The 24,359-nt window shown below is 41.8% G+C and overlaps 1 protein-coding gene across 1 annotated transcript; it reads right to left on the bottom strand.

Annotated features, from left to right (window-relative positions):
* Positions 1-1,117: 1,117 nt before the first annotated feature.
* TMEM64 (transmembrane protein 64) lies at positions 1,118-14,520 on the bottom strand. Its single transcript, XM_075023572.1, has 3 exons — positions 13,437-14,520; positions 7,577-7,732; positions 1,118-4,176 (listed from the first exon to the last, which is right to left on the bottom strand). The coding sequence occupies exons 1-3, from the start codon at positions 14,205-14,207 to the stop codon at positions 3,982-3,984; spliced, it is 1,122 nt and encodes a 373-aa protein (XP_074879673.1). The 5' UTR covers positions 14,208-14,520; the 3' UTR covers positions 1,118-3,981.
* Between the last annotated feature and the right edge of the window lie 9,839 nt (positions 14,521-24,359).

A 24,359-nucleotide genomic window follows, 5' to 3' on the forward strand; every position in this document is an offset into this window, starting at 1 on the left:
CTTTTTTCTAAAACAAAACAAAAGAAACAAAAAAACTCTGTATAACAAACCTATTCTGCTAATTTATTTCACAATGTACCTAAAGTCCTAAGTAATTAGAAGGAAAGTTAGAGGACTTTGCACACTCATAACAACAAATCTTGCCCACCTAATTTTCCAAACAAGTTGAGAACCCAGATCCAACTACACACGTGTCATTTGGCTAGCAAGGAGGACTTAACTTACATTAATGAACACATGCCTTCATTAAACATAGTTTTAAGTTTAGCAATATGACAGAATAATCTATTGAAGGAGGAAAGGGACAGGATTGAAACTGCAGACTCAGTTATTTCTTGCTACTTATCACTAACAAATTAATAAAAATTAAAAATCAATACAGCAGGATAGTGCAAGACAAATGCTAATGTCTATGAAGAGGAGATGTGTTAGAGCCATCATCCCTGTGCTGCCAGGCACATCACTGACTCTGCAGGACTGGAGAGGACAGGGCCAAGTTGCTTTCCCCATCAGCAGCAGAATTGCATCAGCTTCCCCTCTGCACTCGATTTCCTGTTCTCTCATGCCCAAACCATCATCATCTTACGTAGACAGGACTGGTACCAACTTTGAATTTACTATAGTGAGGAAGCTTGTCACAGGGCTACTCGAGCTATTTGCTTCTGTCATTAAAAATGACCACAGAGTGAAAGGGAACACATTTATAATATTTCCTCTTAAGCATTTTATCCTAGACTATTTGCAAGGCCACTGATGACTCCAGTAATCTTGGGTCAGTCAAAATCCAAACCACATCAGCCTCAGGTGGAAAGCTGAAAATGAATGCAAAGGATCTAACATGTGACACTAACCATGCACCATGCAAGAGCAGTTTTTCCATTCTTCAAATGTGACTTCGGCAACACTTGTTGAAGTTACTGTGCAAAAACCAGTATGAAAATAGTATATAAAGCTCCTGGACAGAAAAAAGTTTTCCTCACAGGTGCTTAGCATAAAGTTACATTTTGACAAATTTATTACACGGTTGCACTTACCACAAGAAGGAAGAAGGAAAACTGGTGCCATGAGTTGAGAGAGACTTCTTCTGTATGACCTGCAATTTAGGTATGTTTCATACACAAAATGCAGAAATTTCACCATCATGGCAACTCAGAAAATATTCATGAAGGTGACTTGCCACATTTTATTTAAACTGGATTGATACCCTTTTATTTTTTAATTGCTCTAGGTAGGGAGACCTTCTGAAAAAACAACAAAAAAAATCACATCACTTTTACATTCAAAAATATCAATCCTCTTTCGGTTCCGTAGCACATGTCTCATAAGCACATGTATACTTATTCTCCTATCAAAAAGGCAGCTACAAATACCTAACCTTCAAAGTGTTTAACAGAATTAAGCATGTATTTAATTTTAATTTAAAAAAAAAAAAAAAAATCAGGCATCTTTCCCTTGTCAGTAACTCCCCACCCATGGAATTGATCCTTAAATCCTAGAGTTGTTTCTCCTTTAACGTAGACAACTATCTTTGCATGCATACGTAAAGATGACAGTCCACTGTACCCTCTTTCCAACTACTTCATAGCAACCTAAACATTTAATACATATTTCTTTAAAGAAATTTGAGTGAATTTATTGTATAAAATTATGATTGGCATGGTACAGAAAAGTTCCTTTTAATGCACATTTCCCATTAACTTGTACACAAATATTACAAGTATCGAGCAAAATGCAAAAGTCTTAAGAACTAATTCCATACTACAAAAGTGTTCACATAGTGAAGTTACTCTGGTTACAAAATGTCATGGAAATAAAAGCACTTCAAAATACATATTTGGGAAATGTTCTCGAATAATAACACAACCTTAAGTTAGTTTAAAAATGCAAAGAGATACCCTCTTCAAAACACTATTGTTGATTTGGCAAGATGGAGCAAAGTTCAGATCAGTTCATTTACTGAAGGATTGTTCTTTCCAAGAAAAACAAAATTAAAAACCTTTAGTTAAGGAAGGGCTCAATTATACTATGATGACAAATAACGCCATCAAAAAGTTATCTGGCTCTCTTGTTTTCACACAGGAGCTGTCAGAGGCAGAGATGCATAAATGAACACTTCCAGGCATATAGAGATTGCCTTTTCAAAAACAAATGAACCAAAAAAAATACCAAGCCCCAAAACAACAAAAAGGAGACAATCTGAACTTTGTTGTTTCATTTAACTAGTTCAGTTCCTTAGGTCACAAGACCCAAGAACAGCGGTTTGCAAAGGATACATACTTAAAGAACAAAATTGAACTTCCACTACCAAGGAATGCGTAGATGTCAAGTTATGCAAGTACTATACATCCTCACAGTAAGACTGTTAGAGGCTATCAAATCTCTGCTTCCCAACGACCTTGAAAACCTGCTATTCTCAACAAGACAAAAATGCTTGAATGCAACAAACAACCTTACAAAAAGGAGGCACCATCATACTATTAGAAAACAACAAAATTTTGAAGACTGAAAGCATCCTTGAAAACTTACACAAAATAACTACAAAATAAGCAATACATTACATTATTTTTGTATCAGATGACTTGCATGTATTTGAGCAATTGAACATTGGTACGTATTTCTACATGAAACTCACACCTACAAGACATCATGTTCAGGCATTATTGTTGTTTTCTTTTTACACACACACACAAGTTACTATCGGGTTATCCAGTCTATTCAAACGCAGTGAAAAACAGTCCACAGCACACATAAAAGGAGCATTATCCAATACAGTGTTGTCTTGCAAAAATGGAGTCAGAATTCCTGAGTCTCAGAGACATTACTGTCCTCCTCTGTTACTGGATTATTTATTTTTCCAAGGAGAACCTCTAGTTTTCATATCTTCACTCTGATGAAATTTATAATAGATTGCATCTTTTAAAAAATGTAGAACTTTTAGCAAAAACATGCCAACCAAAGTGAATTTTTAAAGCTTTTTAAAGGGAGGGGGGGTTCACTTACAAAATAAAGGCCACCTTCATGTACGATTGGTACTGCCGGTATCCCATCACTTTGTTTAAAGGAGAGATTTAGCTCCCTATTCTGGAAGCCTTATTACATGCAGCCATGCGAGTTGAAAAACTCCATCCTTTTAACAATTAAAAATATTATAAATAGGACTAATGTGGAACAGCCCTTTGTTACAATCACCAAGGTGGTAAAACCAAAGCAACAATTAAGTCATGAAGTCTCCTTCAAACAGTCACTGCAATCTATTATAACTTCTGTAATTTCCCTTTTACTTTGCATATTACACAGTGTAACTTAAAATGTTATTTAAGAGCACTTCAGTCCCACAATGTAGGATTTAAGCTTGTGTGAATACATACGCATGGCTCTGCAACATTTTTAATGACTTACAAAAATACATTCAACCAAAACTTTATATAGGGTTCTCTTTTTTTTTAAAATCAAAAATGAAGGAAAAGCCAAATGGTCCCATCATTAGCTAAATAATACACTCCAAGTTCTAGAAGCAATTCCAAAGCAAAAGCACATTCAAGAATAACATACATTGAATTGCATACTTTCTCATTCATCTTTATCAGTAATAAAATTCTACTGCATATAATTATTCAGCCTTATAAATAATGCAAAGCAGAAAAATATTTACCTCTGTGCTACTTTTCTCAATTTATAGAAGCATTTCTCAGTTTATAGGAGGCAAAGGAAAAAAACCTAAAGTGCAGACTACAGGCCATGACAGGCATAATAAATGACCAAAGGTGCAGCCAAATTTGCATTTACATCTTAAGTTACTTCATCATCTTTCTTTTCTTGCTAGAAGTCACCCCATGTGCAATTGAAGAGCTGGTCAGTTGGTTTGTGCCACAGTACAACCTGTAACCACTTGTAATTTTTTTTAAAACTAGTTGAATTGTCCATAGATATTTCTAGGCAATAGCTTAGGTTCACAAAACCTTACTTTATTAATACTTGAAATCACACAATATTGACACCTCCTCCAGAGAATGCTACTGTCCTTTTGTTGCAGTATGTGGTTGAACCACTGATGCTTGGTTGACTGTCTTTAACAAACGATGTCTTCATTTCCATTTCGCACGCTACAATAGCTGCATTCAGTTCCACTTGAGCTCGGTGAACAACATAAAACATGAGTCCTATACTTATGACAATCTGCAAATAAAATAAAAGAGTGTTGCAGGCTACATAAACTGTAAGCATGAATACAAAGCAACTCTTCTGAACAAAACAAAAAGTCGTCGACACAAAGATTCATGGAGGCATTTGTTAACTCAATGCTTCACGGGCAAAACATTATAAAGGAGATAAACTTAACCAGTGAGTGGCTCTAAACCTACATATGCTAACAATGTAACTAGCATCTCAGAACATAGTCATTACATAGAACTTAATATTTATATGAATTGAAAAGATGTTTTCTTTCTTTCCATTGACATCCACATACTTGTTAGAAAGCAATCCCTTCACTTTCTCTCTTGGCAAAAATGTTTCCACAAATTAAGTGGTGTATTTCTGTAAGTCAAAAGGCTTGTTGTTCTCCACGTACCGAGTGAATAATAGGTTAAAACTGTACTGAGCATCTGCAACTTGCAAAACAGCAGAGACAGAGGATGATGCACAGTAAAGGAAATAAAACTTCTTGTCCTTGCCCCTCTGGTATGGAAGATAGCAGAGAGAAGCAGTGTCACTGTTCTTCTTGGATATCAGGACTAAACAGGACAGATCAGAGTTTCTGAGCGACTTATAGTAGTCTGTATGGGAAGAACTTGGTTTCTGGAGGATGGCTCGGGGAGGGGACAGGATGTTGGTGGTATGATTTTTGGGGTTTTTTTTGTTTTAAGGAAGACATATTGTCTAAAACTAGGGTTTTAGTTCAGGTTTTTGCTCTAAATTTTATTACTAAGAATTTTTAAACTTTCACCACAAAAATTATCAGGAAAAAACTTGGACAATTTTTGCTTAGAAATTACTCATTCAATGACATCAGCATGCACAGCACTTCCCAGAGCAGCCTTTGGTTTCAATAAAACACCAGTTAAATTTTCAGTTGAGATACTCCTTAAAAAAAAAAAAATAAATCTTCAAATAAAAAAAAATAATCCATCTGTCTCATAGTTACAGTCCCTTTGAAAGAAGCAAATTCCTCTGCTTTTTTAAAGAATGTTTTATGAAACTAGTTGGAATCTGCAACTTCCTTTCAAAAAACCAAAAAGGTTATATTGTTTACAACAGAACCTAAGTTTTGACTTCAAAATGTGAACTTCATTATTAATTGGTAGGGTTATGTTTTAACATTAAGGACTATCACTTAAAGCATCTGTCAGCATGGCATAAAAGATGCTAGAATATGACCAAGTAAGATGATTGACAAGTACAGTCATAGGATAATTGCAGCTGGAAGGCATCCCTGGCAGTCTCTATCCCAACCTGCTGCTCAGAGCAGGGCTGGCTACAAGATCAGACCAGGCTGCTCAGGACTTTTGTCCAGTCAAGCCTTGAAAACTTCCAAAGATGGAGATTTCACAACCTCTCTGGGCAACTGCTCCGCTGCTTGACTATCCTTATGGTGAGAAAGATTTTCCTCTCGAATTCAAGTTATACATTTCAAAAACTAGCCAATGTAAGAGTCAAAAACAGACTACAGACACCAAATTCTGAATACAGAGGAAAAATCCTATTCTAAAAGCTTAGCCAAATATTTAAATTTGTCTTGTTTCAGAAATATTACTACCAGTAACCTAGTTCCCTAGATGAGTAATTTAAAAAAATATACACACACAGACAACTATGAAATGTGAACGATTTTTAGAGTTATTTACTAAATCAAAGTCCCATTAAATCCCAGCAAGGCAAAGCACCAAGCAGATGCCTGAAAGTGGGAGAACATAAGTAATTCCTCCACTAACAGGCTGCCCTTGACTTAGGTCCCAAGGATTGCTCTCAAGGAGGTGAGCACTCCTATTCATTCACCCTCTCCAGCTAGCACTTACCTAAGTGACAGTTATGGTACAACCTATATATAATCCACAAAGAGGAGCCCATGTCATTTAAAAAAAAAAAATTAATGGAAAAAAAAAAAGGGAAAGACCACTAAAAACTACTACCCTGGAAATAACATTTCATGACTAAAATGAAAGCTGATCAAGTAACCATTTATTTTCTCTTTGATCTATTGATCACATTTACAAAGGCATTTTTAATACTCATAAACCTGTCCTATGAAGTCTATAATTTATATGTTCTTTTTAAGAACACATAATTTGGGGGGGGGGGGGGGGGGTGTGCACGGTTAAAATGGTTCTAGACTTAGTTTTCTATCTTAGCATTGTTAAACGTCACCTTTATGATTGTAAAAACTGAGGAAGATAAATGACTGCAGTACCAACTAAAAGTCTGCAAACCATGGTAACTGCTGGTCAAAGACAGCCTGAAGCACCGATATTGTCAGAGCAGGTTTTAATATATAATCTGGTTCTGAGATACTCACTATCTCTGTGCTCGTAATGGTCTCAGACTTAAGGATTACCGCCAAGATTTACCGACAAATTATTTCATTGGCTAAGCTCATGTAAAGGTACAATATACTTCTCACAAATTTACTCACTTGCAAAATTAGGTGCATTTCTACAACACTTTTCATCCTAAATACCTATGCAAAATCAGGAGTGTTCAACGCTAATAGTGAACACTGAACAGGTGCTGGGTCTAAGCACCCTGAGCACACTACTTCACAGTTGGTGGCACATCAGCTTTTGTGTAGGGGGGCGTTGACAAGTCTACAATTCAGCAGGAAATTACCACAGAGGGCAAGAGAAGAAAACTTGACAAAACTGTGGCAGAAAGTGAAAAAGAGAACACTGAGTAAGTTCTGCTTTGTGTCACGTGAGGTATGAAAGAATTAAATTTTTCTAACAGAAGAAAGCAAAATCAAAAGAGAACAGTACACTGCAAACCCATTTCCCTGGGTATCTAGCAGTCAATAAGCCTGTGAAAAAGAAACGTCAGCTCAGTTTTACACAATCTACTGAAAATACCAATAACAGAGCTATACATCAAACACTTTTTAAAACCTGTTACTTTTCAATACCACATGCCATACTTGCTTGGTTCTCAGTCTGTAAGAGGTCGGCTGCCTCAGACTAGGGAGCTGTTATGCCAACAAAGAGCAGCTCTTAAGCCCTGAGACATGCATTGCCCCAAACCTCCTGCAGCCCACCCCTTTTACACTGCAGGCTGTACAGTCTGAAAGAGAAATCAGCAATGCTGAATCTCTCTACACCTCATACATGTTCCTACAGGCATGCAGTTTCCCAAGCTAAGATTCAATGACTTGAAGAGACAAAGCTACAGGAAGGAAAGTTGCCTACTGTCTCCAGAAGCAAAGTCCTGTCTTGAATCCCACTGGTACAGCAGATGAGCAAGAAATTAGGGGGATAAAGAAATAATCTCAAACACAAGAAAATGACTGTTTCCAAGAATCATTGCTTACCCAAACAGTCAGAGACTGACATTACTGTTACCAAGGTCTATGAGAGCAATTATTTTATCTTACCTGTAAACTGAATATAAAATAGCCACTAACACTTTGTTCTGCAATCACATCCTCCATGGTGCGCAAGGTAGTGCCCAAGTATGAGTTTAGGAGCTGAGTAGGAAGCAGCCCAACTGAAGAAGCCATCAGGTAGTTCGGTAGTGACAAATCTGTAATCTGAGTAAAAGAAAGTGTAAGAAAGCGAGCACCACTCCAACACAATCTAGGTGCAGAAACCACCAGACTGCTGCTCCCACAAGCACCCATGCAAAAAAATGAAATCATTTATTACATTCCTTCACTGAAACTTTCCACTGTATGTGAATCTAAGATAACACAATAAAACAGTACGTGGCTAGTTTTCATCTGGCCTTTTTGAAGTTACTAGGTTTTATTTCATTTCATCTTACATTACACAACATCTCTGTGCAAAGGTCATTAACTAAGGATGCAATTACACTGTTCATTGAAGATGTTTATTTCTTCATGGTGAATGGAGCCCTACAATTTATGAGAATTTGCTTGCGGGAAGAAATTACTTTACCAAATGTGAAGGTCTAAAGCAAAAATCTATTTGCTTTGCTTTTTACATGTATGGCAACTAATAAAAGAGGTAACTGTTCAAAATGTCACTGTATTAAATATGATCTAGGTAAACGGAATGGCAGATACGATTTGCCCCTGCAAGGGAAGTTATATACTCACTAAGATACATATATCTATCAGTGATCTCTAGTAGCAATATCTATTATCTATCAGTGACACACATGGGTATCATTAAGATTCTCTACCAAAGATATTTTGTGTCACACTTTAATTAGTGAAAAAAACCAGTACATGGGGCTGTAGCTGTTTGTTAGTTTCTCTGGAAAAAACCACTAATAATACTTCAAGATATTTTCCTCTCTTTGCTGTGAAATTTCTGTTCTGAGTCAGTATGTGGACAGTTTACAAGGGAACAAAGTACACAGCACTAGCTAAATTAGTATCAGCAGCCATAGGGAAATATTAAATTCAAGAGCCAAGAGGCTAAAAGATATTTACATAAGAAAAATGAAAACAGGAGGAAACTATGGGTTAAAAATTAGTATGAAAAGGGGTGATTTTGAAAGAAGCAGCCTAAGGAATTTTCCAGACAATTCAGTTGATCACATAGTAATAAAACAAGTTCTAATTAAGAACAGCCCCTAACACTGGGAGCCTACATTGAAATTATTGACCTTGACAGTTTTGTACAATGTCGAAGACAAGAGAATAGCAGCAAAGTTACTCATTTCATCATCCTATTCTTAAAATAAACTTTGGTTACTATGAAAGTCACAGTGCTGAATTCTCAGAGCTCTAAGCACCATCAGTGTTAAGTTTCTGGGAGGACGGAAGGGCAATGGTGGAGGAGAATGCAGCGAAGCATAAAGATTAAGAATAATTCACTGGAACAAGACCCATTAAGCCAATTCCAAACTTCACACTGCAAATTACACGTCCCACAGACTGAAATATATACAAGCAACGCAAATAATACATTTCCCTTTCTATAAAAGATTAATTTAGATTTCAAATGAAAAAGCACTATGGAATTATGTCAGAATTTCATATTTGACTGATGCTTTGAGAAGTCTTACTTTTTAATTTATTTATTTATTTTTAAATTTATAGTAATCTCGGCCTTGTAATAAGAATGCACAACCAAAACTTCCCGTATTGGCAAGGGAATGAAGGAACTGCTATTAAAAGTCTCTGAAATACTAATGCTGAGGCAAGATTTGCTAAGTAGGACGCTGTCATTAAATCTAATGGAGCTGGGAAACTTCCCAAAGATTGTTTTAACACTCCCAGGCACCTCTTTCATTTCTGTATACATATTAAGGACACTTTGGTTGCAGAGCAACACGTTTGCACAGCTGGATTTGTCCTGCAGCAACTGGACCTCCTGGGCCATGAGAGAGACTGTTTCCAAACCAAGGGGAGGCTGCCAATGGACACGCTGGACGGAGACTTGTGCTTCCCACTAAAATGAAAGTCAAGGGCGGGGGGGGGGGGGGGGGTGGGGGGGGTGGGGGGGGGGGTGGGGCAGAATTTACAGGTGCCCTTTTAACTGCTGGTTTGCAGGGTTTAGACCTACAATGGTATCCTTTCCCCGGAAGGCAGAGGAAGTGGACAGCATCCCTACCCAAGAAACCTGAGAAATTTTCAATAAAACTTACAGCTTTCCATGTCTTTCCTTCTACGAAACTTTACCTGTTCTAGAAACCTGCCAGACTGGGGTCTGTGTGGCCAACCTGCCAAACAGAGGCTACCACGACTCTGTTTCTACAGAAAGCTCAAGCCAGCAGAAATTAACAGTGAAATCCCAATGCAAGCATGGATGCAATTGTTATAGGCCATACTGATGTGTTAAAACAAACCTAAGAACTACCTAACCACTCTGGTAACAAAAGTGTTAGCCAGAAATTCTCCCACTAAACCTTGGACAGTCCTTGTCCAGTAAAACTTTTGTGTATTCTTTGCAGCTGACACCTTTGGATCAGTCCTGTCAAAGAATAAATGCTTGTGTCAGGACTTTGTTGGGAGCTCACATGCCTTTGGGGATTGCAGCAGATTTCTCTCCCCTCAATTTATGAAATCCTGTGTTTCAGATCAGATAGCAACCGAGACCAAAGAACAATTCCGATGCTCTTTAATTTCTCCAGAAAACCCCACCAAAAAACCCAGGTAGCAAATAAAAAACAAAACAAAAAATAGCTAGCAACTTTCCAACAAGCAAAGTAAGCAGCCTGCATGTTCCTGCAAAGCAGGTACCATTTCTTGAACTCTGATTTCACTGTGTGCCTTTCTCGAAACGGAGATGCACACTGGGACACATCATTTCCTCTGTACAATACTCCTCTCAGAGGAGAAAGAAGAATTATGAATTCTGATCTAAGCTACACCTGGCACTGCAAATAATCAGTCTGCACAAATCTAGCTCCAGGGACCCAGTAGTGGGAAGGAGGTGATAACCTGCATACCAGGCCTCCTTCCAGACCTGCCTTCAGAACACTCAGCTGTCAAGGGGAGAGGGCTGCGCATGGGCAAACACTTAGGAAGAGCTATTAGGCCACCCTGGCACCACAGGAACGATAAGTAAGCAAAACCCACTCAAAGAGGAATACAAACATGCCTTCAGTTAAGAAGTTTCTAGGTGTTCCAGAAAGGCAAGTAAATACATTACCCCAATGCTCCTACTATCAGCTCTTTCCCAAAGAGCAGCAGAATGACCTTAAGAAGAAAGATGTTCACGTCTGGCTGGTGAGAAACTAAGACATCCGTGTTAATTTTCTTCTTGTGCTGTTTCAAATAATACGATCCCATCACTAATCAAACGCTAGGAAGCTCTTCCTTCCTTCTGTACGCTCCTCTGCAATTCAACCTCCCCAGAACCCTCAGCAGATGGTACACACCACTAAACAAGTGCTTGTAGAAACTCATTAGTCCCAGCCCTGCCGATGACCCCTCTCACATCAAGGTTATGCCTTGTCCTGGACCTCATGTGTCACTTCCTCCCTTCCCTCTCATTTAAGTATTCTCAGTATCTCCAGTTTACTTACAAATATGCACAGAGAAAACATGCATAGACCAGACTGCTGGCAAATTAAAGATGTGCAGGTTTTCTTAAGTTCACTGTTCTTTCTTCTACTATTAAGAGCAATCCTTTTCAAATTCATTCCTGAACTTGCTAGCACAGGGAATGGATAGATAGTTAGGGCACCCCAAATCCCCTTGCATTATAAATGCAAGTAGACCATTAAATTTTCAAATAAATCAGACTTCAAAGAAATGACAACTCAGTCTGTGTAGGCAGAATTTTGTATTCTATACGTAGCTTAAACTTGACTCACAGCGAGAAACTGCCTTGAATTCCCAGATTTGCATGCAACATTTTATTTTGCAGTAATCTACTAGTTCATACTAAATGTTCTCGGTTAAAAATTGAACACACTGTGCTTTATTTGACTATGCTGCAAAGTAATAAATCCAGAATAATAAACGTAAACCAAACTAATTTTAGCAGGCAACATTCAAGTTATCTGGCATACTCAAGAATCTGGTTTCATCTCATTTCCTATCTGTTATTTTAATACTGATACCTTCCACTTGGAAAGAAAATTATTTAGCTTGCGGTACTTAGAGAATACAAAGCACTGATCTACAGCATCATTTTAATATTGCACTGGCCTGACTACTCTGCTGAATCTTGTTTCCAACAGAATGGTTATGCCAGGAAGGAAATCATTTTAACTCAGTAATTCTCTGGTCAGTTCTTCATATCCAGTACTGCCCTACAACATCTGCTGACTACAAGTGACTCCCAGAAGCTGTGAACAACCAAAGCACAACAGCTCTCCCCACTTCAGGAGAGTCACACTAGAGCAGAAGCTTCATCTGCTACACCAGGACCTTGGGCTCCAGGGGTACTCTGCTCCTGGCTGCATGGGTCTAAGCTTCCTCAGTCCTGCAGTAACACAGGTAAACAAATAAAACAGCTGAGGGTCTTCTCATTCATAACAAGGAAATGGTTAATGGATCTGCTTAAAAAGAAATTATAAGTTGCTACAGCTTTTACGGGCAGGAGATTGCAGCTCACGAGGCAAATGCCCCAGCACACACAGTTTTATACACAGCAATTTTAAATAATTGTTGTGGGTGTTAACCCCTAAAAATTGTGTGGATTAATTTTTTCTTAAATAACAAATTTGGTATTCAGTGACCTACTCATTTCAACCAGATGATTCTGCCAAAATTAAACAAGCGCATCAGAAGGGTACAGGATCAGGAGTGCTGATGGGGGGTGGAAAGCGTGCTATAAGAAAGTGGCACACCAAAACACTTGTTTATAGGGTCTCTTACATTAAAGAAGATAGGAGTTACTGTTAAACATTGTGAAGTATTTCACAATCTGGTTTGCTCTGTTTTGATTTCACCGAGCTAGCAGACACCACTGAGGCATAACACACAGCCAAAACCATATCCTTCAGCCAAAGCATTCAGGAAGAACTGACGGTCTGAAATTGTCATCATCAGCATGATGGCACTCAAAAGCAACACCCTCTACATTCGTCTACACTTTCTCCTTTATGATGATCAAAGAGAACAGTGAGATCATAAGTTTTAAATAATTTTTCTTAAAGAATGTACCAATCTTCATCTAAAAGTAGAAAGAAAAGCAAGTCCAACCCTTTTCCGAACTCAAGTTTAAATTAACTTTCAGTACCACTCCGGTGCACCAAGTCCCTTTTCAGCTGTGAGCCTACATCTTAATGCTCTGTCCAAACTGCGCAGCCTCTCTTGTGTCCATGGACTTAACACTCTTTATGGATTTGCTAGATGTATGCTACAAACAACCACCCAACTGAGCAAGAATTTTAATCTGTCTGCTCCTTTCTTTCCAATATGGTTATTTATATTAAGTAGCTGAGGGAGATCTGGCAAGACTGCTTAAAAATCCAACTTTTCCTCCACTCAGATCACTTTAAAAACACAAGCACTTTAAAACTGCTGAGTTCTCCGCAGATTTTGCTACACAGCTCTTTGGTGCTTCTTTCTAACACCAGAACAGAGTCTCAAAAGCCGGAGAGCAACTCTAACGCAATGCCACTGAACGAGACACCTCGAGAACCCGCCTGCCGTCCCTCCGCAAGCACGGAAGAGCCACTAGCAAGAGCAGGCAGGGGGGCTGCTTTTACCGTTGTTAAAAGAGAAAGAAACCAAAGTTTCTTCCCGGGAAAGGGGGCAACCTCCACCAGCCACCCTGGCCACCACGCTGCGAGCCATCCTCCCAGCCAGAGCGTCCTCCTCGGCCGCAGCCACCGCGCTGGGGCACGCGGCCCGGGCCGGGACTCACCGCGAAGACGGCGTTCTGCAGCCCGAAGGGGATCGGCGTCAGCCGTGCCAGAGCCACCACCTTGAGGCCGCCGCCGCCCTCCACGACGCGGACGACGGCGCTGAGCGTCTCGCTGCCCTGGATCCTGGCCCGCGCCCAGCGGGCCAACAGCCGCTTGCAGGCCACGTGGGCGACGAAGGTGCCGACGAGGACGCCGAGCACCATCAGCCCCATGCCCAGCACGAAGCCGTAGAGGTAGCCGGCGGCCACGTTGAGCAGGATGTAGCCCCATCCGCAGGGGAAGGACACGACGATGAAGCCCACGGTGAAGAGCAGCACGCCGGCCAGGCTGTCCAGGCTCTCGGCCCAGAGCAGCAGGTCCCGCAGGTACTGGCGCACCAGGGCCAGCGAGGCGAAGCAGAGGGCCGCCAGGACGCACACGCTGAGGCAGCTCTTGCACCAGCAGGTGCCCAGCAGGCAGCAGGAGCAGCGCCAGCCCCGGGCCTCGGCCAGCCCGGGCCCGCCGCCGCCGCCGCCCGCCTCGGGCAGCTGGCAGAGCAGCAGCTCCGCCGGCGGCAGCCCGCCCTGCTCCGCGTAGGGCCCCAGCAGCAGCCCGCCGGCCCCCGCCGCCTCCGCCGGGACGAAGCCGACGGCGTCCCCGCCGCCGCCTCCCGCCGCCGTCCCGGCGGCTCGGGACAGCCAGCGGCCCAGGTCCTGCCGGGCCCCCTGCGCCGCCGCCTGCTTCACGGCCCGGGAGAGGAGCTGCAGCGCCGCGGCCCCCGCGCCCCACATCCCCCCGCCCCGCCGCCCGGCCCTAGCGCCGCCGAGCCGCCCGGCCCCGTCGCCTCCCGCCTCCCCACGCAGCCTGCGGGCAGGGGCGGCCGCTCCCTCATCGCCCCGCCATGGCCCGGCTGCCGGCGGCGGAGCCCAGCCGAGGGCCGGGCGGGGGCGGGGAAGCGGCAGTGGGGAGGGCGGGGAGGAGGGGGCCGCGCTTCGCCGCCGCCGCTGCCGCGCGGGCCCGGCGGGCGGAGGGGCCGCGGCGGGCGGAGGGGCCGCGGCGGCCTCCGCGCTGCCTCCCCTCTCGGCCGCGCCGCCGGGGCTGCGGCGTTAGACGGCGGCGCCGCGCTCTCCGTCCCGGCAGAGGCGGCGGCGGCCCTGGCGGAGCGCGAGTCCCGGGGGGCGGCAGCGGCGGCGGCAGCAGCAGAAGCAGCGGCGGCAGCGGGGCTCCATCTCCAGGTGCGCTGGGCTCCCGCGCCGCTCCGGCAAGCGCCTTCTCGGAGCGGCGGTGCCGATGTGGCAGCCCGGGCGCCGCTGGCAGCCGAGGGGGAGGAGGCTCGGCTCCGGCGGCGGCGGCGCTCTGCCCCGCAGCGGGGCTCGGCGGCAGCGCCGCGGCCCGCCCCCCGCTCCGCTCGGCCCGGCCCGGCCCCGCCGCGGCCCGCCCCCTGCTCGGCCCGGCCCGGCCCCGCCGCGGCCCGCCCCCTGCTCGGCCCGGCCCGGCCCCGCCCCGCGCCGGTCCGGCCGGTGTGTGCCTCCGCGGGGCGCCGCGGCCCCTCCCGCCTCGCCCTCGCCCTCGCCCTCGCCTCAGGCAGCCGCCCGCCGGCGTCCCCGCCGTTTTCCCGCCCCGTCCACAGACGCGCCCTCCTGGGCGGCGGAGCCTTAGCGGCGGGATGCGGAGGGGCCGTGCTGCAAAGCTGGTTGTTTTCTGTCAGAGGAGCGCGTGGTTGAGGCGTCTCTGACGAGACGGTTACTCTTGGGCTCCCGTGACGCGTCGGCCGCTTTCCCTCCCTTAGGTGAAGGCTTCGTGTCACAAACGCCCCGGTGTTCTCCTCTTCACCGGCGAGACAAGGCTCTCCCGGCCAGCGGCCGGAGGTTTGAGCCGAGGGGTGACAACCGAGGCCCCTCAGCTCCGCGACTGCTGCGTGGTGCTTGCGGCATCGCCGCATCGGGACAGCTTGGCTCACCCAGCTGCCGGGCCCACGTGGCTGAAGGCTCAGACACACTTTTGGATGGCTTGAGCTTGAATTTTGAGCCATTGCTAGAAGGAAAGAAACAGCCTGAATACGCAGCGAGGGCTCAGTTTCGAGGGGTGTTTCCTCAGGAGCCTCGCTGAGGCTTGACAGCTTTGCGGGTCGCTGTTGCTCTGGTGTTACTAATGCCAGGAACTGTATAGTGCAGAAAGCGTTTTGTTTTCGTTCCAACGCTTAAACGTACAATGTGCTCCGGCAGAGTTATATTCCTCTCCTGGGAAATTTGCAAGTGTATATAAAATGAGAATGTGTGTGGGAGTTGTAAAGGTTAAAGGGTGAGTGGAAACACCCCCCCCAGAATCTCAAAATGAAGAGCATATCTTGAAGAATGTACTGCAAATACATTCACTTGCAAAATACGCCATTAGAAATGATATAAACTGGGAAATGCAACAAGTCAGCAGCCTAAGAAAATGACAGATGTCTTTGAGCACCACAGCAGAATAAAACAAACCTGGGAGACTCTGTACAGCAGGGAAGTTGCAGACAAACACCTCCAGCATAATCTGCTTTCTTACTGTTACCTGTATCTGAATGTGAGCACTTCATTTTGTGTGTGCTCTTTACTTACGATGCAAACACAGGCAGGGCATGCATCCAGAATAGGCAAGAAAGGTCTGCATTACAGCTTGTAAAGGATGGCGGGCATGCTGTACATCCAGGAAGGCATTTCAGCAAACTGGAGATGGCTGGAAGTTCAGTAGAAAAACAAGAACACAAAATATTAATTTCTGGTTTTATACTAAGAGCACGTATGTCTTTGATGTGGATTCAGCTTGTATATATTTTTGTTTTATGCTGCCCCTACATTTCTGCATTTAAAGTGCATAACCTTGTGCTCAGAGCTGGAATGAATCTCCTGCTGCAGCTCCTAAAAGCTACAGGGTTCTGTATGTATAATCACAGAAAACGTACGTGGAAAGGGACCACGAAAGGGTATGAGGAACATAGTGGTCTATCTAAGTGACAGTCCTGACATTACACTCCAACCTATAAAAATATTTTAACTAATTGGTTAGTGGAGATGCTTCTTCAGTCCCTAGGAATAAACAGGCTGAAACTCCTTGACCTCATCTATTGTCTGGCCACCCTAAAATAGCTAATCCTGGCATTGTACAGATCCTTGGAGCAATAGCTCAGGAAGGAGAGACAGCACACAGTCAGATTTTGAGTGACGCAGACCATGGTCATAGAGCAAAAGCTGAAGCATCTTTGGATAAACATCCAAGCGCGGCCGCAGGAATTCAGCAGGACTCAGGCAGAGCTGGGAGCCTCTCCCGCCTGCAGAGCGGATACAGCTACAGAGCTGAGAGGCAGCGTCAGCTGGCTCCTGTGTGTCTTCGCGGTGCGCTCTTACCATCTGAAGGGGTAAAAACCAGAACTCACAGCCCCTTGAAAATGTGCCACATTGGCACATTGCTGGACAAAATGCTGGACAAAATGGTCCGCCTTTCAGACTTACTAGTCAGTGAATCATGAGATATTCCCATACTATGGATGATGCAGTTGCAATGGTGTGATGATATAAACAAGGCAAGATCTGCAAGGAAAAGCAGTTTTCTTTTAATAGACCAATCGTCACACTTAGAAAAACAGACAACCTCTTGAGCACACAGCTCCTGGACAAACACTTTGCGCTCCAAAAGATAGCGCTGCTTTTTTTTTTTTTTTTTTTTTTTTTTTTCCAGGTAGGTTAGTTGATTTAGTGAATAATTTCCAACAAATGTTGTCTCACCTGTTTTTTAAAAAAGCACTGCTGGCCTGATTAGCTTCAGAAATTATTTGAAGTAATAGGAATAAAAATTACAGGTTTAGTACATATGGAGTGAAATGATTACATTACATCAACTAAAACTGCTCCTATATTTCCTCAGGCTGAGTTACTTAGATTCTCATTAAACTCATCTTTCTTTTGAGCTGATTCCTTACCTGTCTTTACATTTAATTTTGATATTTGTCAGCAAATCAATGTAAAACCTGAGAGGCACAGGGTAACAGCCAGAGGACTGTTCTCCTTCAAGAAAAGGTGTTTCTAGAGAAAGATGCTCTCATGATGATGTAGATTGTAGTGGATATTGAAGAATTTTTGCCATGTGGGTGTATTTTCCAGGCCCGTGTTGTAAGTCCAGGGTATTTCCTTGATCTGCCACAAGCAGCTGAGAAATGCTATTTTGCATTTTGAAACTCTGCTTCTCCTGTCTCATTTTTTATTTCAAGGAATATCAGGATGCAAACACACCCAACTGAGTGTATGAGTCATCCTACTGAAATGAAAGACGTGACTCATTTAGGCCCATGCAACTGGTCCACACTGAACAGGGGTCCTGAAGCCAGAGAGTAGGATACATTAAGCCACAAATCAGGAGCCAAAAGAATTCTGAGTTGCGAGCTCCTGAAAACTTGCCATAGTTATTTCTGAATTGCTCTTTGGGAGGGAGAAGCAGGACTTTTTTGAGAAGATGATGTTAAGGACCATAACTCCAGTGTACTTCTAAGTGCCTGTGCTGTTTAATTTTGTCAGCATTAACGTGAAGGTCCTTTGTTGGGAACTGCAACATTGACTAATTTGTGTCAGGAATAACCATTCTTTGGCCACAGCAGGCTGTCATTAGAAGTGCCCTCATCTTGTCTGCAGTCTTCCTTGTCATGTGTTCCTTTCCATCCATATGAAGGAAGGTGCATACACTTTGCTCATGCAGGTATTACACTTTTTGCTATTTAACAGAGAATGAGTTGCAGGGATTTGGGGGAAGATATTAGCAAGGAGCAAGCCATGACCAGAGGAATTACTCTGGTAGATGAAATTAGGTCTGTAGGCTATAGCCTGGGCACCACTGAGTTGGGTTGTTACATTTTAAATACATGTGCATTCATAGCTTTGTCAAAGTGAATGAGAAGTAAGCTGAAGGAAAACAATGCTATCATGTAGCTATATACGAGGTTGGTTAAATTCCCAGTGAAAGGTGATAGTTCCGAAGTTACTGCATCAGGAATGGGAGGTGTGAGAGGAGAAATGGCACTATTAGCAACTTATTTTTTGACAAATATTGATGAAGATGTAACAAAGCTTGCATTGCTTTCACCTGGAGCTATCTAGATGAGAAAAGATCTTTAAATAAAAGATACAAACATAAAAAATGAAATGTCCATAAAACTCAATAAATGTATGCATTAAAGAGTACTACTTTTTAAGTCTTAACGTGGGAATCCAGACTGTTATTTTGCAGCTTGACTGAGTAGATGTCTACCTATAGGACTAGAAACTTTATTACTTTATTTATAGTCCCAGCCTCCCAGATAAGTGCCATACAATCATGTTGAAAACATTGAATGACTTGATATACTATCATAAACTTATGTAATTCAGAAAATGAAAGTGTTTATTTTCATACATGTTTGTACAGTTAATACAGTGATGTAATAAGAAACATTTCAAGCAGATTTTATTACAACTATATGTAAGGCATGAACAAAAATTAAATACAGTAAGCAATGTGCTGAAATATTTACATTGAAGGGAAGATTATGAGACATCACTCTGGTATTAGTTATTATATAAATAGTGACACACCTAAAGCAAATCTATTTCAGTAGAACTGAGGATTTATATGACTTGCATAATATTCCTTAGAGTGTCCTAGCCCAGAAACAGCAAATGAGAAACCTTAAATATCCTTATACATAAGGCAAAAATACAGCTATATACTTGATACATCTATAGCTGCTTTCAGCTCTTGCAGTAATGGAAAACTTTAGCTAATTAATCTTAAAGACTCACATGGGATTCTTCCTCGCAAAAAGATGTCTTTAGGTCAACAGAAGAAACTTCCACCAGTTTTTCATTCCATGAAATGACTGCTTTGTTGCCAAAAGACTGTATTAATCAGGGGCTGTTGGTGTAATGCAGAGTAGCCTAAAGTTTAGAAGTCACGAAATTGCTCACAAGGACTAGACTAGCATTGGCAGCCCTAGGAAATGGTAAGCTATAGAAGAAAGATCAAATTTATTACATTCATAGTGTCCTCCTGAACTGCAGAGTGCAAACATTAGATGCACCTCAAAATGTTAACCATGTAATTACTTACTTCTACCAAGGCCACAAACTAGGAATCTATATTTTCATGCAACAGAATACTTGAGGCAGTTCTTGAGAGCACTAACATTTAGAAGGTGTGCTTTCAAAATGAATTTGGGGTACCATGAAATAAGGTACAGTAAGCAAAGCATATCTGAGGAATAGGAAATTCTCTCGGTAAAGTAATTTAGTGAGGTTGTTTTGCACACAGATTCTTCTCCCCTTAAAAGTGACTAAAAGAAGAAGTGTATCTAAATATATACCGTGCTCAGGGCACTTTAATGGGAGGGGGTTTGGAAAATGGAATTGTTAGCATATCCTTAGGGTCATGTTTTCATCAGTTCCCACACATCTGTGTTTCTAGCAATATACTTTGATATTCTTCAACAAGCTATCACATTCCTTTTGATACATCTGCAACGCTTTTTATCCAATCCCGTATGTAAAAGCTATGTCTCTCTCCTTTCATATATATACCTTTAGAGTATACTACACTAAGTTGCAAAGCAAAGCGGACTGCATTTTCACTATTTCCATGGCAAGGGTATAGTCCTAGAAGGTTATGGATTGGAGGTCAGTTTCTCCTAATATTTTTGGATCAGTGATTTTTGTAGAACTATTTAACATTAAAGGTTAACCCAAGATCCAAAGAGTCTGTTTTAACAGCACAGTAATATTTGACTGAGTTTTACTATTAAGCTTTATTCAACAGCTTTAAGGTTAGCTTCAAGTCAGCACTGAAGCAGAACATTGTATTTGAGTTTGTGGGTTGGATAAACAAACACATATTTAAGTTTGCTGGTGTAAAGCAGGCCACTGGTCTCAGTTACAGCAGTCTAAGATCAGAAAGAAGCTCATGGATTTATTTTTTCATGTTGTCTTGATTTATAATTAGCTTTTACTTAGCAAAGTTTTAGCAGCTCTTTCCCATCTTTGTTGTTATTCCTTTATCTGAGAAACCACAATGTGGTAACCGCCAGCAGGCATTGAACATAGCAGGCTTTTATGCCTCTGTAGGAGGATGAGGATTGAAATCATCCCAGCTTCTAAAATCAATGGCAGAACCCTTGTCTGAGTGTTACACTATATCAGGCACTGTCGCTGCAACAAAGCACAATTATATCGGTCTACATGTTTACAATCTTTGTTGTGGTGTATCTACTAAATTATTTATTTTTCTTAGTTTCCAGCTAGACAGACTGATGAATTACAAACATCCTCTGAGGAAACATTCACATTTTACATTAAACACTGGTGAAAACATGATTTGAAGCCTAATTTGCCTCCCATTCTAATTGTTATGGCCCTAGCCACAGGCAAAAGAGCATCTTAACTAGAAGCCCCAAAAGTCAGAGTTTGGTAGACAGCCTGACTCTCCTCTGCTGTGTAGTTTGAAGGAGAGGCAGATTATGACTAAGTTTGGAAAACGGTTCCCAGTCTTTTCTTAATGGTCTCACCTCATATGTGCTAAGACTGCAAAATGGTAACTCCACCTCTTGCCTGCTCTTTCTAGGCGCTGGTGACTGCACCGCTACTCCAGAAGCTGAGGTTGGGGACACAATGAAGTTGCAAGAGCAGCAATCCATTAGGTTTGCAGTAAAGATTTTGCCAAAGGCTTGGAGTGTCCTCTCTTTCTTTTGAAGCATTCAGTAGTCCTCAACAGGCTTAGCTGGCACACAGGAACTTATAAGAGGCGCTCCACATCAAGCAGCTTAGGAGGTAGACACAGAATACAAATAAATGAATGATCAGACAAGATAGCCAGGGTTGACAGGACTTAAAGAATATTAGTGTTGATAGGAAACCACATGAAAAAGGGTTGTGTGTTCTTTTCAGTCCCATTCCCCTTCTCCCCCAGACACAAGAGGTGCTGTAAACATAAAAATGCCTTTTAGTACTGCTTAAATGGAGTTATACAGGAGAAGGTACAAGAAACAGGGTAGAGCAACAGGGTCTGTGCATGAAAAAGCCTGCTCCCTTTGGCCCCAAAACCACTCTATCCAAGGCAACCTCCATGCACCCTTTTCTGCACTTGAGGGCAGCTTTTCCATAACAAGGAGGAACCTCTAATGCTGTAAGAGACAACCTTGCACACAGTAATTAAGATTAGTGGGTTTGCTAAATACGAAGCCTGTGTGCAGAGCAGATCTCTATAGGACACACAGCTTAGGCAAGTAGGAATCCAGGTGCATGGCAATTTGGACTTTTGAAAACAAACATTCCCCAACTGCACCTCTTACCTGGTTCAACAGAGCCAGAATAGCTGTGTTAAAAATATTTAGACGTGTTGAAACTATTTATTGACTTTGAGACTGACTTAAGCTGCTCCTACACTGATATCCAAAAGCATGTGTTTAAACTGAAGTTGTTTAGTAAACCTGGTTCAAATGATATTGTTAGATAAAATCAGATAAAGGTTTCCAGACCTGGTCTTGCAAAGACATAGTAGCACATGGATTTTAGTCATATAAGTCGATACATTGGTCTGCCCTCTTTTGACTGTATCCTGGGCAAAATTGTGCTTTCTGCAACCAATAAAACCCAAAGGAATATTGTAAACAGTTGCATACAGCATTATTAAACACACAGAAAAGTTATACATGTCACTGGTAGAAATATTCAGGCAAAGACATCCACAAAACTTGAAAACATCCAGAGGTTTCCATTGATATGCTCTACAGCTCATCTTTTATCTCAGATCTTTACCTGGATTTAGAGTGTTTGTGAAGGTGGTTGTGTGGGGTTTTGACCCATCCATACCACTGCTGCTCTGTCTGTATTATAAGAGTTTCAATTTCAAGAGTTTTTACTGGGCTACAATAATTTTTTCAACTGTCTGACTCTCCTGTACTTTGTATCCTCAAAACACTATATAAACATTTTGTTTTGCTTTTGCTGCTTCCATCTGTCCCTTGGAGCATTTAAAATTACCTTTATAAATGATGCATAAATTAAATCAAACACATTGTAAATTTGAATGAATCTGCTCTAAAGTGCTTTCCAACTCATCAGGCGAAACAGGCAGTCTGCAAACCCAGCTATCCCCTTGGAAAATAAACACATTGGCAGCATATCAAAACTACCCCAGAAAGATGTTCTCAGCCTCAAAATACAGTCTTTCCCCATTATTCCTCCAAAGAAACAGAAATGATTATGTAAACCATTGTAGCAAGTCCTAACCTAGGTAGAGAATTTCTTCTTCATTCAAAGAGCACCTTAAAAGCTCTCTCCAACATAGAACCGGCTATCTGTATAAAACCCTACATAGTGTTTGCTTCTTGTAATTAGAAATAAGGCAGAAGGGTTAAGTTAGACACAAGGGGATTTAGTACCAAATCTGGGATTTGAAATCAGTTCTTTGCTCCTATTATACAAATTTAGATTTTTGTGAGTTCTTTTTCCCTCTTAAAAAATTTAGAGGTTTTTTTTTTTTCCTTTTTAAAGTAAGTTTGTGCAACAGGAAAAGTTCCCAAAATTTTTTCATGTTTTTCACAGTTTCTTTAATATATTCTGAAATCACTCTTTCAAGGTAGTTTGTATTCCTTCATGAAATGACATGTTTTATTAATATACAGACATCTCATACTGTTCCATCTTTAGGAAAATGTTAGCTTTCATCATTATATATGGTCCCAGTGGTAACACTTAACATTATCCTTTATTCCTTGTTTCCAGTCGATAATAGTGGGAGGTTCACCTCTGTTTTCCTTCTTCCTCTGTCTCCTTTCTGGCATTCTGCCTACGGCCATGGGGTAGCAGGCATATATTATTTCTTCAAGCAGTTACACCAGTTGCTTGAGGCATGTGTATCTCTTCAAATTAACTTCTCCATGCCCCTTAGCATCTGTTGCTGCTTTATCACTTTACTGCCAGATGGGCAGCAGGCACCAGTCCTGAGCCAGGACCAGCCGAGATGCCATTCCATCCTTACAGCAGCAATGTTGTTAAATTCCTTACTGGAAACTGGATAATATAATCAGCTATGTTTTTTCATTAAAATCAGGTTTCATTATCCTTTATCTGTCTTGTTAATATTTGTCAATAAGACAGGACTAATTTTATACCAAAGGAAATACTGAAGAGCTATTATGTAAACATGTATGTATGTTTTTTTAATGAGTTCTAAATGCAACTCCACACCACTCCAGCATAAATTTTGCCTTAATCTGAAATATTCCTAATTTTCTTCTTTATGCATCAAGGCCTTCCAGATTAGTCTCACATCTAGCAAGACATACAAAAGTATTGAAAAGTTTTGATAAGAAATAGATACATTTTAGTGTAAAATCTACCTCACCTCCTCTAAAGTGCACAAAAATTTCCATAAGATAATTATTTGACAAGGAAAAAAGGACAAAAATCATTAAAATATATTTGGAATTGACTTTGATATTTAATAACTTGAGCAAATAGTGACTGTGTGTGATGCCAACATTATCCTTCAGTACAAAAAGCAGACGAAGTTACACTGCTAAACCCATTATATGTACTTTCACAATATTCTCAAATGCACTATCTATCTGGTGTGTAGGAACTAATATGCTATTTACTAATTATGGCTGGAGTAAGACTGTGGCATGCTCTATTATGGGCCTCTCCATTCCACAATAGCTTATTGCAATCATAAGAAAGAGGCTGTGGTGCCTTTTTTCTTAACCTATGAAGTTACAGACTTTTTCTGTAATGCATACCTTGATCCAAGGTGTCAAAAGAGAACTGCTGGATTCCTGCAAAAGCCTTTACTTCCTCACAAAGCAGATGTTGTAAGCAGTTTCCTTCTAGATCTCCTTCATCGACTGTATCATAGACACACACTCCAGTAATGACAGAGACATAAATTAC

Source organism: Buteo buteo, chromosome 3 (assembly GCF_964188355.1).
Source record: "Buteo buteo chromosome 3, bButBut1.hap1.1, whole genome shotgun sequence".
Lineage (NCBI taxonomy): Eukaryota > Metazoa > Chordata > Aves > Accipitriformes > Accipitridae > Buteo > Buteo buteo.